The sequence below is a fragment of the Schistocerca americana genome, chromosome 1, assembly GCF_021461395.2.
Source record: "Schistocerca americana isolate TAMUIC-IGC-003095 chromosome 1, iqSchAmer2.1, whole genome shotgun sequence".
In the NCBI taxonomy this organism is placed as follows: Eukaryota; Metazoa; Arthropoda; class Insecta; order Orthoptera; family Acrididae; genus Schistocerca; species Schistocerca americana.
The window spans coordinates 943,396,930-943,417,466 of record NC_060119.1 but is presented as its reverse complement, the minus strand read 5'-3'; the positions used below and the strand labels follow the sequence as shown (position 1 = coordinate 943,417,466).

At 39.2% G+C, this 20,537-nt stretch overlaps 1 protein-coding gene across 1 annotated transcript in view; it reads right to left on the bottom strand.

Moving 5' to 3' along the window:
- Positions 1–335: 335 nt before the first annotated feature.
- Positions 336–20,537, bottom strand: part of LOC124615614 — a 227,683-nt gene continuing 207,481 nt past the window's right edge. The window contains exon 10 of the mRNA XM_047143618.1: positions 336–3,670. Coding sequence (XP_046999574.1) covers positions 3,306–3,670 — 365 coding nt within the window. The 3' untranslated portion in view covers positions 336–3,305. The remainder of the gene's footprint in view (positions 3,671–20,537) is intronic.

Genomic DNA, 20,537 nt, shown 5'->3' with positions numbered 1-20,537 from the left:
GTAAAACATATGACTACGTAGAGTTTGTGTCCCTGATCAATAAAATTTGTTTTATCAACTAATATGACAGTTTTAGAACTGCTTGGTATAAATAGCTTGTTGTATATCAGAAAATTATCACTTCAACTTTTAGTAATTATTATAAACCCCCCTAACCCTTCAATAATGGGTTAGACACACTGTATCAAACTACTGAAGAATAAAATAAAACTTTCCATTTGTTCATTCATCCCTATCTAAATTCCCAATTCAAGCAGAAAATAGCTCTTGTTCCTCTTTAGGATATTTCTGGGTGAAAAATAAACAAAAAAATATAATATTCTGGTGTGAATATTTATAAACATATAAACACGGTAGGTTAAGAATTACAGATCATGTACAATGACAACATTACAATTAAAAATAATGTCACAATAAAATAAATAACAAATTCATTCTTCGGTTCATTCATACAATTTTTTTTCACTCTCAGAATCACTAGCAATCAGGAAACATCTAATTATTGAAGGACATGTACAGCTACATATTCATTCTATTATAAACACTATTTACATCTGAAAATACACACTGTGTTGACAAGAGTCACACAGACATTAAAATTGCACTTCAGCCTAGTCTACAAAATGGTATCTGCAACATATTTCCATCCTCTGTGTCAGCAGTTATACTCGTCCTACTTCTGCAACTATAGCTAAGTTTTGCTGATTCTATTACTTGATTACTAATTCTGACAACTGTCTTTTTACTGATAAAATATCCACTTTCATGAGTTGGCAGAAAAATTATGCTCAAACAACTATTACTGTGCCTATATTACCCATAGGTTCTAAACATTACTTTTATGAATCTCAGACAGATTACACCATCATCATTATTATTAGAATCTGCTGTGTGCAAGGAAGAGTCATCAAACATGATATCTTAAACATTGCATTGTACAGAATAATGTTAATTGAATGACACAGCTTTGTTGTTGTATGAGCTTTTAAAACAAAATTCCTCAAAAAATACTATTTTAATGTAAGTGAACTTAGATACTAATATAGTTCTATGGTTCCTGAATTCTTGTACTCTTACCATACAGTCTTTTTCCACATAAGCTCACTGCTTTTAGGCCAACAGATTCTTTCATTGTTATAGGGAATCCATTGTTTTACATAATATATACCAATGAGTTAACATAAACACAAAATAAGAAAGTAAATTAATTACAGTAAGACATGAGTTCTTGGTTAAAAAATAAACAATGCACACACAAAAGAAACTGCCCATGAGTCTGATAAAATTTCAGCTATTTCTCATTTTGCAAAAAATATTTATTATTTATGAGTTAAATTTTAGTGTACCACTTTGCACATAGGAGACATTTACATCAACATTTTGTTATGAAAAACACCAAAATAGTTTGGACAACTGCCATTTTAACACTGGCAAATGATAAATATTGTAAATACTTCGGTAATCTAAATATTCAGAAAATACTGTGATTTATACATTTCACCCATCTTGAGAACTTAATGTAGTTCTAACACAAGACAAACATTTTTGAACTGAAAAACTGCTGCTATTTGGTGCTTTTAACATAGTAGTTCATTTCAATATTCAGGTGACAAAAATGTTGAATAGTTTTGGGCCCCATACAAAATGAAAGTGTCCAAAGAACAGAAAGGAAAAGCTACACTCACTAATTTATTTCCATTGCAGAGAAAAGTAAGCATATGCAGTGTCAGTGGTATTTGCAGAAAGGTACAGAGATGAATCACAGGGGCAACAATAATAGTTGGTGGTCAGAAAGCTAACTTATGAATGTGGTAACTAAATGGGGACTTGATTAAAACAAATCTTGAATGACAGCCAATAAACAAGGTCATTATTATATGCATCTATCTTCCCTGAAATCCCCTTTCAAGAGGTCACACTTCAATTCTGCAGAACATTCAGAAGTGAAAATCAGTGAGCTTTGCTAACTGAAACTTTATTTTGTCAGTGTGAGCCTCATATAAGTTCTTTCCTAATTAGTGTTATCTATTATTTTCAGATAGGTTATCTATCTCTAGCTAGTGGTAAGTGTTTAATAATATAACCAGCAACCTCAGCTCCTGTACACTTTTTCAAAAATGCAGTTTGTTGTTTTCATATTATTCAAATAACTCATTCAAATACATTTTGCTTGCCATAAATATTAAAACAAAAATGTAGATATAAGTTGACATTTTGGGACAAATTGCATTCTTTCTACAGTAAATTTGGAAATAACAGATACCCAGATGCTCTCTTAAGTTATAAGTGCTTCCCATGTTACACTTATACTATTATAAAAAGTATCAACATATTTTCAGAGAACATATTGTCTTTATGTTCCTGTGAATTTTCTGATTTTTTATTCTCTAGTTTCATGGATGGAATTGTTTCCATAGAAATTCAAAATGCAATTGTATTTAAAAATGAATAACAGTTGTGGGTAAATCCCACATCTGCAGTTCATCTGTCAGATTATTGAGTCAGAAGATGTTGAAAGAATTTTGAAAACAATAGTCATTTATATGGAATAACAAATACTATAATATACAGAGAGAGAGAGAGAGAGAGAGAGAGAGACAGAGAGAGAGAGAGAGAGAGAGAGAGAGAGATCAACAAGTGAGCAGTTGTGTAGTTGAATAAAACATTACTGCAAATCACCCAGAGCTTAACATCCACCAAACATGAATATTAATCTATGGTTATGTAAGTTGCTGGATGTTTGACTCATTGGTGTACACTGTTTATTTCTAGCATAAACAATCTTCATTTCAACAAAATATCTTCACAAGGGGGGAAAAAATAATGAAATAAATGGTTCTCACGCAAAAGTAACACAAATCACATTGTGTGGCAATGTATAATAAACTCACATAAGCATAAAACAACTCATTTTGATAATGAACAAAATATTGCTATGAATAAATTGAAGTCTTTTATTGCTCTGTTGATGAGACTGAGTTACCTTTGTTGTCAAACACACTTCTCTTCCTCCTACAGCTGAGAGATGTCTATTTTCATCACTCATAGGAACAAAATACTTTTGTCTCTCATGCTTAATTTACAGAAAACATTTTTATTCATATGTTATGATAAACAAAGTAAGACTTGAGTATTTCCTTGAATTAGCATTATGACCTTATTGTGCATAAAAAGAGCCAGACACAGAAAATAAATGGACCTACATTGACATGATATCAGTTTAGTAATGGACTTGGCTGCCTTTTATTGATGTAACAGGTTTTGGTGAGCAGGTACTGAGAAATAAAGTTGATACACGTGATTTTCTATTGTCCTGGTGTTTCAAGGCTGTTAGATGATCCAGAAAAGCTAGCTGCACAAGAATCACTAAAGGAGATTGGCCCTCCAACTTTTTCATCACTTTCATCACTAGTGGGTGACACATTTGGGGTTGGAGTCGTTGCATGTTGACCTGAGGCAGCAGGCAGCTGTTTGCGTGATCCCAAAGTGTCACACGAAGAAGCACCACTTACTGAAGTAGTAGACATCTCTTCCAAAAAATCGAAACTTGCCACAGCTTCACGTTCTTTCTCACCATATCGAACAAAGAAATCATCTCTGCCTATGATGGAAGGTCTAGGTGCTGACGCAGGGTAACGAAGTACACCCAGCTGGTCACGGGTTGCCGACGCTGAAATTTAATGTGTGCATTAGTTATTTTATTGCCACCTTTCAAAATACAAAGGTAACAGAATATTTTATCAACATTACCGAATGAATCCTATGCCTCCCCTCCCCCCCCCTCTCTCACGTATGTGTGTGTGTGTGTGTGTGTGTGTGTGTTTGTGTGTGTGTGTGTGTGTGTGTGTGTGTGTGTGTGTGGTGTGCGCGCGTGCGTGCGTGTGTGCATGTGCATGTAAATTCCACATCACATCAGCCATTTATTTACCACTTTCCAACAAACTCAAACCCATATTTAATTTCACTGAACACTATTGACACAGTGTTGGGGCTATGGTTTAAAATATAATCCATAGTACAGATGTACCTTCTGCTTTTAAGAAAATCACTTGGGCATAAACAGAAATATTAGAAATAATGTATTATTTGGCTTAAATCAGTATTGAAATACTTCATAATTTTGGAATTATATTTCCTAATCTTTATCTTCAGTATCTAAAATTACTGGCCTGTCAATCCTAATAAATTGTTCTGCTCAAACTTGCCTTGTATTAACTTATGCTAATTGCTAGTGGTCTGTCTTCATTCTTTTCTGTTACTAGGTTTCTCGCATTTGCTGCAATCATGAAAGAATACACTAAATACCAACTTTAACAGATTCACCCGTGGGTTCTCGGGAAACATTTATATTTCATAAGCTAAATGACCCCCCCATGAACCATGGACCCTGCCGTTGGTGGGGAGGCTTGCGTGCCTCAGCGATACAGATAGCCGTACCGTAGGTGCAACCACAACGGAGGGGTATCTGTTGAGAGGCCAGACAAACGTGTGGTTCCTGAAGAGGGGCAGCAGCCTTTTCAATAGTTGCAAGGGCAACAGTCTGGATGATTGACTGATCTGGCCTTGTAACAATAACCAAAACGGCCTTGCTGTGCTGGTACTGCGAACGGCTGAAAGCAAGGGGAAACTACAGCCGTAATTTTTCCCGAGGGCATGCAGCTTTACTGTATGATTACATGATGATGGCGTCCTCTTGGGTAAAATATTCCGGAGGTAAAATAGTCCCCCATTCGGATCTCAGGGCGGGGACTACTCAAGAGGATGTCGTTATCAGGAGAAAGAAAACTGGCGTTCTACGGATCGGAGCGTGGAATGTCAGATCCCTTAATCGGGCAGGTAGGTTAGAAAATTTAAAAAGGGAAATGGATAGGTTGAAGTTAGATATAGTGGGAATTAGTGAAGTTCAGTGGCAGGAGGAACAAGACTTCTGGTCAGGTGACTACAGGGTTATAAACACAAAATCAAATAGGGGTAATGCAGGAGTAGGTTTAATAATGAATAGGAAAATAGGAATGCGAGTAAGCTACTACAAACAGCATAGTGAACGCATTATTGTGGCCAAGATAGATACGAAGCCCACACCTACTACAGTAGTACAAGTTTATATGCCAACTAGCTCTGCAGATGACAAAGAAATTGAAGAAATGTATGATGAAATAAAAGAAATTATTCAGATTGTGAAGGGAGACGAAAATTTAATAGTCATGGGTGACTGGAATTCGAGTGTAGGAAAAGGGAGAGAAGGAAACATAGTAGGTGAATACGGATTGGGGGACAGAAATGAAAGAGGAAGCCGCCTGGTAGAATTTTGCACAGAGCACAACATAATCATAACTAACACTTGGTTTAAGAATCATGAAAGAAGGTTGTATACATGGAAGAACCCTGGAGATACTAAAAGGTATCAGATAGATTATATAATGGTAAGACAGAGATTTAGGAACCAGGTTTTAAATTGTAAGACATTTCCAGGGGCAGATGTGGACTCTGACCACAATCTACTGGTTATGACCTGTAGATTGAAACTGAAGAAACTGCAAAAAGGTGGGAATTTAAGGAGATGGGACCTGGATAAACTAAAAGAACCAGAGGTTGTACAGAGATTCAGGGAGAGCATAAGGGAGCAATTGACAGGAATGGGGGAAATAAATACAGTAGAAGAAGAATGGGTAGATTTGAGGGATGAAGTAGTGAAGGCAGCAGAGGACCAAGTAGGTAAAAAGACGAGGGCTAGTAGAAATCCTTGGGTAACAGAAGAAATATTGAATTTCATTGATGAAAGGAGAAAATATAAAAATGCAGTAAGTGAAACAGGCAAAAAGGAATACAAACGTCTCAAAAATGAAATCGACAGGAAGTGCAAAATGGCTAAGCAGGGATGGCTAGAGGACAAATGTAAGGATGTAGAGGCCTATCTCACTAGAGGTAAGATAGATACCGCCTACAGGAAAATTAAAGAGACCTTTGGAGATAAGAGAACGACTTGTATGAATATCAAGAGCTCAGATGGAAACCCAGTTCTAAGCAAAGAAGGGAAAGCAGAAAGGTGGAAGGAGTATATAGAGGGTCTATACAAGGGCGATGTACTTGAGGACAATATTATGGAAATGGAAGAGGATGTAGATGAAGATGAAATGGGAGATATGATACTGCGTGAAGAGTTTGACAGAGCACTGAAAGACCTGAGTCGAAACAAGGCCCCCGGAGTAGACAATATTCCACTGAACTACTGACGGCCGTGGGAGAGCCAGTCCTGACAAAACTCTACCATCTGATGAGCGAGATGTATGAGACAGGCGAAATACCCTCAGACTTCAAGAAGAATATAATAATTCCAATCCCAAAGAAAGCAGGTGTTGACAGATGTGAAAATTACCGAACTATCAGTTTAATAAGTCACAGCTGCAAAATACTAACACGAATGCTTTACAGACGAATGGAAAAACTAGTAGAAGCCAACCTCGGGGAAGATCAGTTTGGATTCCGTAGAAACACTGGAACACGTGAGGCAATACTGACCTTACGACTTATCTTAGAAGAAAGATTAAGGAAAGGCAAACCTACGTTTCTAGCATTTGTAGACTTAGAGAAAGCTTTTGACAATGTTGACTGGAATACTCTCTTTCAAATTCTAAAGGTGGCAGGGGTAAAATACAGGGAGCGAAAGGCTATTTACAATTTGTACAGAAACCAGATGGCAGTTATAAGAGTCGAGGGACATGAAAGGGAAGCAGTGGTTGGGAAGGGAGTAAGACAGGGTTGTAGCCTCTCCCCGATGTTGTTCAATCTGTATATTGAGCAAGCAGTAAAGGAAACAACAGAAAAATTCGGAGTAGGTATTAAAATTCATGGAGAAGAAATAAAAACTTTGAGGTTCGCCGATGACATTGTAATTCTGTCAGAGACAGCAAAGGACTTGGAAGAGCAGTTGAATGGAATGGACAGTGTCTTGAAAGGAGGATATAAGATGAACATCAACAAAAGCAAAACAAGGATAATGGAATGTAGTCTAATTAAGTCTGGTGATGCTGAGGGAATTAGATTAGGAAATGAGGCACTTAAAGTAGTAAAGGAGTTTTGCTATTTGGGGAGCAAAATAACTGATGATGGTCGAAGTAGAGAGGATATAAAATGTAGGCTGGCAATGGCAAGGAAAGCGTTTCTGAAGAAGAGAAATTTGTTAACATCCAGTATTGATTTAAGTGTCAGGAAGTCGTTTCTGAAAGTATTTGTATGGAGTGTAGCCATGTATGGAAGTGAAACATGGACGATAAATAGTTTGGACAAGAAGAGAATAGAAGCTTTTGAAATGTGGTGCTACAGAAGAATGCTGAAGATTAGATGGGTAGATCACATAACTAATGAGGAAGTATTGAATAGGATTGGGGAGAAGAGAAGTTTGTGGCACAATTTGACCAGAAGAAGGGATCGGTTGGTAGGACATGTTCTGAGGCATCAAGGGATCACCAACTTAGTATTGGAGTGCAGCGTGGAGGGTAAAAATCGTAGAGGGAGACCAAGAGATGAATACACTAAGCAGATTCAGAAGGATGTAGGTAGCAGTAGGTACTGGGAAATGAAAAAGCTTGCACAGGATAGAGTAGCATGGAGAGCTGCATCAAACCAGTCTCAGGACTGAAGACCACAACAACAACAACAAGCTAAATGAAAGATTTTCTTGCCTGGTTTCACAAAACATTATAGTTGTATGACCTAAGCATCTAGTCATAAGTCTATTTTCCAGTACACAACTGATTTCAAAGTTGGCATCTTAGCACAGACAACCCATGTAAACTCTTTTACTCTATCACTTCTTGACTTAAAACTATAAAAGTTCCCTGTGTTGACTATTTTAAAAATGAAACAGTTACTTCTGTATTGTACAACCTCATAACATTCACTAGGATAACATTTACTCTGAAATGCGATGTTGCTTACGTAAATGGAGCCATCACTATAAACAGGTAATTACACACATGACCATTGATGTATCTGACATTGTTACTCCTGTGTACATAGCTCGATTCCAGTGTATGTTTAGTAATAAGGTAAATTTTATTCTAATGTATGTTGTGAGGTTGTACAATACAGGTGTAATTGATTTGGCTCCTTGATGAGCAATGAACCCACAACCTTTAGTGTGGATGCACAAAATCTTTCGACCTCCAGTGGGAATCTAAAATTAGTGAGCATGGAGAACATGGACGGAGACTACAGATAGGTGGAACTAGGTGGGAATGTGTGTTAAGTGCTGAGCATGCCGAGATAGTCCATGCATTTGCAATAAATACTGTGTCCAGATAACGCAGTGGTTAATGCAACTGCCTAGCAGGCAAGGGATCACAGGTTTGAGTACCAGTCTGGTATACTTTTCACTCACTGTCACCAATTCTGTATCAAGTCATGATGCAGCTGATGTCATCAGTTCCTTCCCTTTCCTTTCTCCCCCCTCCACCTTCAATTCACAGATGAAGCTGTTTCATAACTGAGATATCAACAGAGATAACTTTTATGGTTTAAGTAGAGAAGCAACAGATTGAAGGAGTTGACATCTGTTCATCTATGCTTGGATACCATATTTGCAGTCCATTACGTATTGGCGCTGATGACCTCGCTGTTTAGCGCCCGTAAACCTCGAACACACACACACACACATTACGTATTGGAAAGGGGGCTTACAATGTGACACCTATGTTGTATGAAAACAAAGTTTTGTGAAACATGGCAAAATACATTTAGTTCATATACTAAATAAGAACGTCACCAAACAGCGGTAAACTGAAAATCAGTTTTATGCTGCATCATGTGCCAGACAATCAGCTGTATTCCAGGAAGATGATTTAAATGAGTTCTAACACACCTCTCAGTTTGAGAGTAAACATACTGTGCATAGATTACTGGTGCAGCTGATACAGTCGAATGCTGGGGAGGGAACAAGTGTTTGACAGTATATGATTCCTTGAGGTTGTATATGGGGGTTTATGACACATAAAATGTACTCAAGGTGTCATTGTTTAACCTTCATGCGCTCGCGCTAGAAATAGTCTCGTGTTCGGACCTATTTGAACTTGTCCTGAGAAGCAGAGAGGTGCGACTTGGACGAACTTTGAGCAGCATCTGTCGGAAAAAGGTGCAACTAGAGAATACATGTCGCTCCCGCCGCCTCCTTACCTTTGTGGAGTAAGTATGGAGCGAAATTGCAAAAAGGCGGCAGTCACTTCACCGCCCGCGCGAGCGCTTGAAGGTTAACCAGTTACACTATCAGTCAGAATATCAGGATTGGATTTTTCTGTTCTGTTGATGATGTGGCCATTAGAAATGAAGTGACTGCTTAGCTAGGTCAAGGATAGGACAGGCAACTAGCTGCAGCCCTCTTAAGGAAACTATCCTAACAGTCACCCCAAGTGATTTGGAAAAACCATACAAAACTACATCCATATCAGTGTCCTTTAATTCCTTTTTTCCCATATGTGTGTTCAGCACATTAACCACTGTGCCAACTCACTTGGTCAGACATCGTCCAATACATTTTAAGTATCCATGAACAACATAATTTGCTTGTACGTCCATACAAGCCATGCAGGGCTCAGTGTGTCATCTTCCACATAGACTTCTTTGAGATTTATTGTCATTATAAAAGGTACCACAGAAGATGTCCACTATGTCAGGATGAAAAAAAGAAATGTCATGTGACAAGGGCGTTCGCCGGGTGCAAGTTTTTCGATCTGACGCCACTTCGTTGACTTGTGTGTCGATATTTCAGGATTATTGCTTTACAAGTATCTCATTAGTATGATGTCTACTCAGTTCATTAGAATCATTGTCCATGCCATAAGTCAGAAATTTATTACAGTTGTTTGAGAAGGATAATAAATTCAGCCAATTTCATGGCTTTCAAATTCGCCACTTATTACCTTATTAGATATTTAATCATTAGAGTTTTAATTCTGTGCCAGCCATCTCTTCATCATCTACAGGAACTGTGTTGCCTGTTTGTGGACAACTGTGCCATTCACACCTGATCAAATTCTGTGTTACAAAGCCGAAATACTGATGTCTAGTTTGGGTGGTAAATTCTATTTGATGTTCTTGTATTCATATTTATTCGCTATCAACAATATTGGTCAAATCTTAAAGTTCATAAAAAAGTAAAAAATTAAATGACCACCACTTCAAAATCTACTGTAAATCAGATGACTATTAGATGGATACTTCATATGGAGTACTTCCAGCTACATATCAATAATGAACAAGTACCACAGTACAATAAATTGTAGCCATTCTGCATGATGATAGCTGGACCCAATGCTATTGTCTGGGTGGCCACAATGCTTTTGTTCATCAGTGTATATTATTTACATACGGTACCCAACACAGAAGAAAGCATTTACATTTTCGTAAATCAATATACATAATATATGTAAATGTGGTTAGTCTGTGCATACTGCTATAACTCTGCACCCACTCCCGCAGCCCCATAGGGGTTATACAGTATGCCCTCCAGCCCCCATCCATGAAGAAGGTTTCAGTTTCAAACTGCTGGGGGTTGGGTTAGAAGATTTGGGTGTCAGAAGAGGGCACTACACCCATGGACTTCTTATGGGAAGTCAATGAATCAGCTGTGGGCTACCCCTGAACTAGCCCAGACTAACCAGAATGTTCCTTCCAGAATGTTCAAGAATGCTAGAGAATGTCAGAGAATCTTCCAAAAGGTACAATAACATTCCAGAATGTTACAGAATATTCCATAAGTTTCAAAAATATTCAAGAAATTTCTCAAGTGTACAAGATTGTTCTAGAATGTTCCATTATAATGTGGTGGGGATACGTTCTAGCTCTGAGGGATATATGGAGATGATGATGAGACACATGCAGCAACATACTTTTGGAAATGGATTAGAGTGAATCAAGAAAAAGAGAAGTGAACTGCTTAAATTAGTGAACAGTATATTAAGTGGAATTTTAGTGTATTAACTAATAACATTTAAGAGGATGCTGAAATGTAGATGAGGAGGATATCTATTTTGTACGAAATATTGGAGCATACGTGCTTGCTTCTGAATGACATTATTTAGTGTTACTTCTGTGAGCAATGAAGAACATCAATTCAGTCCTCTGTTTTTCATTAAAGGACAAGTCTGTCATAGAATGGGATCATTATTACCATTGTCAAATAAATCTCATAAGTTTTTGTTGGTGTATTTGACTGGCAATGAACAAATTGAAGTAAATCAATGTTGCACAAATATAAGCGGATTAAGACAGTAAATCCTTGAAGAACTCATGTATAATCAGTTCATGTATTCAAAACAGTAATGGCTCAAATGATACCATATCCAATGACTAAAAAAATGTGATCTGATTGAATAAAGACAAGTTGGAGAACATGAATGTTGATTCAGTGCACCTAGAATCAATGAAATTGTCAATGTAATTGTGGACAGTGAGTACACACATCATAATTATTCAACAAATATGAGAAGGAGTACAATATATCATGGAAACACATCATTCTTACAATGCACTTCAATATCCATTAATTTTTACAAGAGAAGAAAATGGTTAGAATTTCAGTGTCAAACAAATGACCCAAAATAAGGTGCAGAAACATATAGCTTCAAACAAATTTTATGCCTATCACCTCATGATCAGAAACAAGGAGGTATGCATACCAGTTCCTGTATTTTATTTCAACAGTTTTTAGCTGATCTTTATTCAAAAGTAGAGGAAGAATAAATGATATTACACGAGAGAAGCAAAAGAAATTGTGCAAGAAGAATACATTCATTTGAGAGATGCAATCACGAATAACAGCAATATTCTTGACTTTAGAAGACTGGCGACTGTATCACCACCCTAAATAGGAAGTCTATGGCACATGCATGAATGCACACAAGATGCTATGACCTATGTGAGAAAATATGATCCCTTGATTTATTCATACAATTTATTTGCAGTTCGTCATGGCCAGAGACAAAGAAGATATGATTTATTGACAAGCTCAAGTTTTTCAGCAGAAACAATAGAGTTTCATGGTTGTCACCAAAAGGAATCATACAATTTAATTTAGTTACATGAAAAAATCCATCCAAATCAAATCGACCAAGTAGCTGGAGCTGAATTTCTGAACCCAATAGACAATCCAGATTTATATCAAATAATAGTGAAAACATGATTCATGACAAATGTGGAAGATTAAATTTGAATTCACAAGGTTTGCCTAAAGGCAAGTGCACAAATAGATATCCAAGAGCATACATATATGAGACATACATGGGAAAAGGTGGTTATGGTAATGCAAAAGACAATCTCCAACAAATGCTGGTTACACTGCCAAGACACAAATGCAAGGAGCCAAGTGATAGAAGTAGATATTCAGTAAGTGATGCCATACAATCTGCTTCTCTCAAAGTTATGTCAAGTGCACATAAATGTGGAGTATTGCAACTTAGTGAAATATGTTAACAAAGGCAATTTTAGGGCTGTATTAGCAATATCTGGAGAAAAGAGAGAGCTACATCCAAAAGATAAAATATTTCAGTATCAAATGGGACGACATATATATTGTAATGAAGGAAATTGCTAAATATCAGGTTTCCTAGCAACAGCAAAAAAAGTGGGACATCTATTTGCAATATTACAGAAAACCTAAAGTCCTTTGACTCCAAATAGATTATGGAGAAACTCACAGGAAATATAAACAATGACATATTGCATCAGGTGCAAAAAGTTCATTCCAAACAAATATTTAAGTTCAAAGAAAAGGTATTTTCCTCCTGATACCAAATCTATCAGCTCTTTCCTAATCCTCCTAGCCAACCACATCCAGACCCGCACCTAATTCACTTTTGAAGGCCAAATCTATATATAAATCTGTGGTGCTGCCATGTGTACTTGCATGGCATCATCCTATGCCAACTTATTTAGGGGCCATCTGAAGGAATACTTCCTATCCTGTCAATGCCTAAAATCTCTTGCCTGGTTCACATTCAGTGATGATACTTTCTTGATCTGGACCTCAACACCTATTCCCAAAGCTGCTTCACCTGGCCCTTCTCAACTCGTCGAGCCACCTTCCTAAATCTCAATCTCCATCAAAAGTACATCTGTCCATATCAGGCTCACTAATCACCAACAATAACTCCACAACGATAGCTGTCACCCATTCCATGTCACAAAATCTCTTCCTTACAGCCTCTCCATCTGGGGATGTCGCACCTGCAGAGGAAAGTTGAAGCTGACAAAATTTACCAACAACCTTACCAGAACATTTACTGGCAGACAGTATCCTATTCAGCTCATCCATAAAGAAGTCTCCTGTGCCATATGCTCCTCTGACACCAGTAAAGCTTTTAACAAAGCACCAATCAGTACTCCAATGACCACCTGTTATCACCTTGGCCTTCCAAAGCTCAATCAAACCTCCACCAATGCTTCAACTACCTCACACTGTGTCCCAAGTTGAGGGATACCTACCCACATCCCCCAAGAGTACTGTTCTGCCATCCGCCCAACCTACGGAATACTGTTCTCCATCCCTTTTCCACTCATACTCCCAATTCTGCACACCATAGATCATTTCCTTGTTAGCCCAGGTGCAAGATCCTTCCCATACACCCACCCATCCACCACCTCCAACCACAGTCTTGTAACAGGTATTTCCTACCCAGTAAAAGAAAGGGCCACAAGTGAAAGCAGCGATGTTATACACCAGCTATGCTGCAGTTATTGTATAGCAATCTATATGGGCATGACAAGTAACAAAATGTCTGCTCACATGAACGACAACCACCGAACCATGGCAAACTGAAAATTTGACCATCAAGTTGCCATTTGAGCTGCATACCACAACACATATGCCATCAGCAGCTGCTTTACTATGTGGGTCAATTGGATACCCCCTTCCAGGAAAAGATTGTCTCTCCAACACATTCCGCACTTTCACAATACCCCTGGCCTAAACCTCCAAACATGTTTCCACTGTCTCACCTTGTCTTTTCCATTCCCTCTTCTGTCCATACCACTCCTCTTCTGTCCAGATCATGCACTACCTTCTCTCACTACTACTACTCTTCTTGCCATCCCCCCCTCCCCCCATGAGGGCATATTCTCTCTCTCTCTCTCTCTCTCTCTCTCTCTCTCTCTCTCTCTCTCTCTCTCTCCCCCTCTCCCTCTCCCTCCCCCCCCCCCTCTCTCTCCTCCCTACCTCCTCTTCCTACATCTCTTTTCTTGTCTTGTTGTGCAGCCATGAATTCATCTGTCCGAAGGCCTGCCCCTTTCTCACTAGCCCATCTCTGTGTCCTTCCCAACGCCATCCCCACCTCTATTGCTCGAGCAACTACTTTCAATAATCAAGTGTCAATACCTAGTCTTGCTATGGCCACAGGAATGTGCGTTTGGGTGTCTGAGTGAGTGTGTGTGTGTGTGTGTGTGTGTGTGTGTGTGTGTGTGTGTGTGTACTGTTCTGGGAAAAGAGCTAGTCCTTGAAAGCTGGTATGACCTGTTTTCTGTTAAGTGTTACTGTGCTCCACACATCAATCCACTATAGGGGAATGGTCGCCTTTCTGCAATTTTACATATTCAATACTTCTTTGTGTGACAGACAGTAACCAAAATATACTGAATAAAATGCATAACATAGTGTTGTTTTAATTTGGTATTAAGTCCGACCAGTTTTGGTCCCAAACCATCATTCAAGAAACAAGAAAAAGTAAAAAGCTCATGCATGTCATACATGTTACAACACAAGATTACCATCCTTACTGGAACCACAGCTATTGTTCACAACATAGTATCACAGCATTCAACAAGATGATGTGGCTGATTCAGAGGCAAAAGGCAAATTGAACATTTATAACAAATAACATGTGAGAGCTTTTTTACCTTTCTTTTACCCTGGATGATGGTTTAAGACTGAAACAGGCCGGAATAAACATGACATCAAAAAAATGCACTGTGTCATGGATTTTACACGAAAATCAAACAATGGAAAATCCAGGATGAAATATAACAATATTGTGAAAAGGAGAGGTGCAACTCACTATATAGAGGAGATGCTGAGTCGCAGATAGGCACAACAAAAAGACCGTCACAAATATAGCTTTCAGCCAATAAGGCCTTCATCAAAATTAGATGACAAACACACACAGGGATAGCAGATGTTTGTGACCAGACTGGAGTAGGTGGTGTTGGGAGGATGTATAGGGCAGGTCTTGCATCTAGGTTCATTACAGGGGTATGAGCCATGAGGTAAGGGGTTGGGAGCAGAGGCTGTGCAGGGATGGATGAGTATATTGTGTAGGTTCAGTGGATGGTGGAATATCACTGTGGGAGGATTGGGAAGGATAGCAGGCAGGACATTTCTCATTTGAGAGCATGACAAGAGGTAGTTAAAACCCTGGCACAGAATGTAATTCAGTTGTTCCAGTCCTGAGTGGTACTGAGTAACTAGGGGAATGCTCCACTGTAGCCAGACAGCGGGACTTTGTGAGGTGGTGGGAGACTAGAAAGATAAGGCACAGGAGATTTGCTTTTGTATGAGGTTAGGAGGATAATTACAGTATGTGAAGGCTTCAGTGATACCCTCAGTATATTTAGTGAGGGACCACTCATCACTGCAGATGCAATGACCACAGGCGGCAGGCTGTATAGAAGGGACTTCTTGGTACTGAACAAGTGGCAGCTGTTGAAGTGGAGGTATTGCTAGTGGTTAGTAAGTTTGATATGGATGGAAGTACTGATGTAGCCATCTTTGGGTGGAGGTCAACATCTAGGAAGGTGGCTTGCTGGGTTCAGTAGGACCAGGTGAAGCAAATGGGGGAGAAGTTGTTGAAGTTCTGGAAGAATGTAGATAAGGTGTCCTGACTCTCAATCCAAATTGCGAAGTTGTCATCAACGAATCTGAACCAGGTGAGGGGTTTCGAATTCTGGGTGTTTTTGAAGGATTACTCTAAATGGCCCATGAAAAGGTTGGCATAAGATGGTGCTATGCACATGCCCATAGCCGTACCCTGGATTTGTTTGTAGGTATTGCCTTCAAATGAGAGGTAATTGTGGGTGAGGCTTAGTTGGTTATGGTGACTAGAAAGGAGGTTGTTGGTTTGGAATCTGTCAGGCATTTGGAAAGGAAGTGTTCAATAGCAGTAAGGCCATGGGCATTAAGGATGTTAGTGTAAAGGCAGGTGGCATCAATAGTGACGAGCAGGGCACTGTGTGGTAAAGGGACAGGAACTGTGGAGAGGCAGTGGAGGAAATGGTTAGTATCTTTTATATAGGAGGGTAGATCCCAGGTAATAGGTTGAAGATGTTGGTCTACAAGAGCAAAGATTCTCTCAGTGGGGGCACAGTAGCTGGCCACAATGAGGTGTCCTGGGTGGATGGTTTTATGGAGTTAACGAAGCATGTAGAAGGCAGGAGTGCGGGGAGTGGTAGGGGTGAGCAGAGAGATGGACTCTGGAGAGAGGTTCCAGGATGGTCCTAAGGATATGAGGAGTGACTGCAGATCCTGCTGGATTTCTGGAATAGGGTCACTGCAGCAAGGTTTGTAAATGGATGTTCCTGACAGCTGGCGGAATCCTTATGCAAGATAACGCCTGTGGTTCAAAACAGCAGTGGTGGAGCCTTTATCCACAGGTAGGATTATAAGGTCAGGATCAGTTTTTAGATGGTGGACTGCAGTTCTTTCTGCAGATGTAAGGTTAGTCTACATTTTGAGAGAATTGGGGAATGATGGTGAGGCAAGGTTCGAGGTTAAGAAATTCTGGAAAGTTAACAAGGGGTGATCTGAGGGCAGTGGGGGTGGATCACAGTTGGATGGAGGAATGAACTGAGTTAGCCAGGGTTCACCATAAGTCTATGGTTGAGTCTGATTGGTAGGGTTGATGGCAAAAAAGTGTTTCCACTGTAAGGACCGTGGGAAAGAGAGGTGGTCTTCAGCAAGTCCTGCATGATTGCAGTTGGGAGTCGGGCAAAAGGTAAGACCTTTGGAAAGGATTGATATTTCTGTGGCACTAAGGCTTCCAGAGGAAAGGTTCATGACTGTGTTATGAGTCTGTTTAAGTTCAGGATTATGTGTGGTGGTGGGAGGGAGTTTTGGATGGTGTGGTAAATGTAGTAGGTCTGCGAGACAGGGTTTGTCAGCTATGAGGAATGTTCAGGAGGTTTGAAGGTTGTTGTACATGGGGTGGACAGTTGTACTCAAAGGCAGAAGTAGGAAGTGAGAGACTGTATGAGTTTCAATGTGTGTTATGGGTTCCAGGAATTGGGGATTACATAGTAGGAGAATTTTGCAGAGGGAGAGAAGGTACTGCAAGGAGATTTGGGCTTGGTTGATATGGTTTTGCAGGACTGTGTTGGTGAGGCCTAAGAATTGGCAGAATCTGAACAGGTGGAGGTCATTATGGAAGGACAGGTGGCAGCTGGAGAAGGTAACTCAATGGCAAGGCCATCTGGGGGATTCCATGAGCCAAGCAACAAAGCAGGAACCAGTATGTGGGACTTGGTTCTGCCTAGGGATAAGGGAACCTTTCCGTATTGATGCAGATAGGAAGACCAAGGATCCATGGTGGTGGAAAAAATGCAAAAATTATGTAAAGTACATAGAATTACATCTAAAAAATCACAAAAATACACCCAAATATGTGTGAATAATCATGAGAAGGATGAAACGGAGGCAAAAGGGGGAAACAAGATTAAATCTGAGGGAGTCGAAAATAGCAAAAAGTGAAAACTCACTAAAATTGGTGAGAAGTCACAATGAGATCAAAGAAAAGATTAAATAATATATAAATATACATTATTTAACTGTAGGCAGCAGGTCTGGGGTGGATAAGCATGAAGAAGGGGGATGACAGATGTGACTGGATATGGTGGAAACAGTGAGTGTGAACTGGGATACAATGGAGAGAGAGAGGGGGTTGGGGAGGGGTTCATACAATGAGATACAAGATCATGTGGCACTGGAAAGGTGCAGGAACTAACATGCAAAAATACGGGAGAGTGATGCAAGAAGAGTGATCAATTAGAAGGTATGGATTAATGGTATCGGTGAGAGTGATGTGGGACATAAGATGCTGCACCAACAAGAGTGATGTGGGACATAAGATGCTGCACCAACAATCAGCGTGGTCTTGTAGCCATCTGCTGTGCGCGATCGAGATGGTTGATACAGTGTGGCTCATAAGTAGAGCATGCAGTGTGGTTTGTAAGGTGACAAGAGAAACGCAAGAAAAAAGGACAGACATTGAGTATAGTGCTGCATCAGAAAATAGTAACAAAGGAAAACAGCACTGGGCTAGTGTAACACCTATTTTTGACTTATTTTGTACCTGTATTGATATTTCTTGTCAATTTGTAGTATTCCGTATGTATAATGTTGTATCTGTCATGGAAATCCTTTGACTATGTATACACGTTTCAGTTATGTGAATTTTTGAATGATGCTGTTTAAATTATGCTTGTGAATTTAAATAACTAATGAAATGATTGTTATATAATGTACTATCAATGACTTGGTCCATAATTAGAGAACATAGGGTTGAATGTAAAAGATGTGGGGAAGCCCCGCAGTTTCGGAAGTAGCCTGGCGGAGTGGAAAAGATGTCATTGGCATGCAAGTGGAGATGTGGTTGGTGTGCAAGTGGAACTTCAACCTTTGTGAGGGGTAAGGAGTCTGGTATGAGCAGTGCTGTGGCTAACACCTCACTAGCAGTAGCGGATCATTGTGGCTCATATTCCTGTAGTTTTGAGGCCAGAAGAGCATAAGGGCAGTATTCATGGGCCTCGGATGCTCCAATTGGTAATACCATTATCATGGCATGGTTTTTGGCCCTATAAAAATACAACTCCGACACCAAGAAGTTATGTAACAGGGTGAGGCAAACAGTACTGTCATGACTGCATCGCCGCCAGGTTAACGGCCACTGCAAATTATGCCACTAGTGCCACCAGCCTTCCACAAATTTTTTTCTATTTGGCACTCTGCAAATGGACCAGGTATTTGTGAAATTTGGTTGACTTTAGTAATAACAGCGGTGTTGCTAAACACTATCTTACACCCGTGATTATCCCAAATCACAAACCTGGACAGGAATCCTACCCTAGTGAATTTAATTCTGAATGTCCTAATTTATTAGAAGAATGTGGTTGAACTTGAATTTAATGTTGTGTTGTCAGTTTGACAGCCAATTATATTTTTGATAAGGTCAAAAGACTGCCTAAGAAAGCACATTTGTCATTTAAAGAGTTATAGTTTGTTGTGCTTTCCATAATTAATAATTAATGATATGAATACTTACCATTTCTCATACATACTGGTGTAGTCTTGTTAGTGAGCATGGTTCTTCAAACCATAAAAGTTTAATGTTCCTCATGTACTAGGCTAGTTAGTTAATGAAGAAATAAAAGGCTCCTTCAGAGCCAGTGTAGTTAGATCTGCATTCTGTTTGGTTGCTTCAAGTCACATTTGAGAAAGAACTATTTATTGTGTTATCTATTGTAATGCAAGTTGGTTAACGCACAGGCATGGAGACCCTGTACTAAGCAATGAAGTTATACATTATGATCATTATCAGACCCACTGATTTAAATTCAGAACCATTTCAAGCTTTTCCCTGTTCAGTATTGCTATTACTTTAATGTGAGACAGTAATTGGTTTTATAAACTGTTGCACCTACTTCATTTAAGGTACGTGTTGTTGAGAGGCATATGTTGCTGTTTAATATCTCATTGGCCATTTCTTTATCTGACTTATTAGTTAGTAGCACATTTATCTACAAGGTTGGGTTACTGTATCGTAGTATGAACAGTAATAAGGTAAGAGTTTAGTGTGTGTTAAGAAAGGTTAGGTTAGCCTTAGCACTGCCTTCTGCTTTATTGTTTTGCTTGACACAAGAATGCCCAATTAGGCTGGCGACCAGTTTTAATATGTAATGTTACAACTTGCTTTTGTGCTGGGAGAACGTCTGTTCTAGACAAACTGTTTACTACTGTTTATACTCTACTGGAGTATGTTGGATACGAATCCCAGTTTGATTATTCTGTTTCCATTAGGTTATCTCACGGTCACATCTCAAAAATTCCTCACAGAGATATAAAGTTAGCATCGATTGCCATTAAAGGCGACCAGTGATTACACTAGGATCGAAGAAAAGCCGTCAGGGAAAATTCAAATAAAGGAAAATACAGGATGGAATGTAACAATACTGTGAAAAGGAAAATTGCTACTCACGATATAGTGGAGATGCTGAGTCACAGATAGGCACAACAAAAATACTTTCACAAATATAGCAAAATTAGATGACAAACACACACATACACACTCACACAAATGCAACTCACAGACAAATGACTGCAGTCTCAGGCAACAGTGGCCTCAGTTGCCAGTTTTCACATCAATTAAGGGTTGGAACGCAAGGACACTATGATTGATATCCATTATTGACATCCTTGCCAGTGAACTACCTAGCAGCTGGTGAACCTTAGCTTCTAGAAGTTTCTGAAGCCTTTTGCGGCAAACAGGGCATTGTTGTGTTGCAAC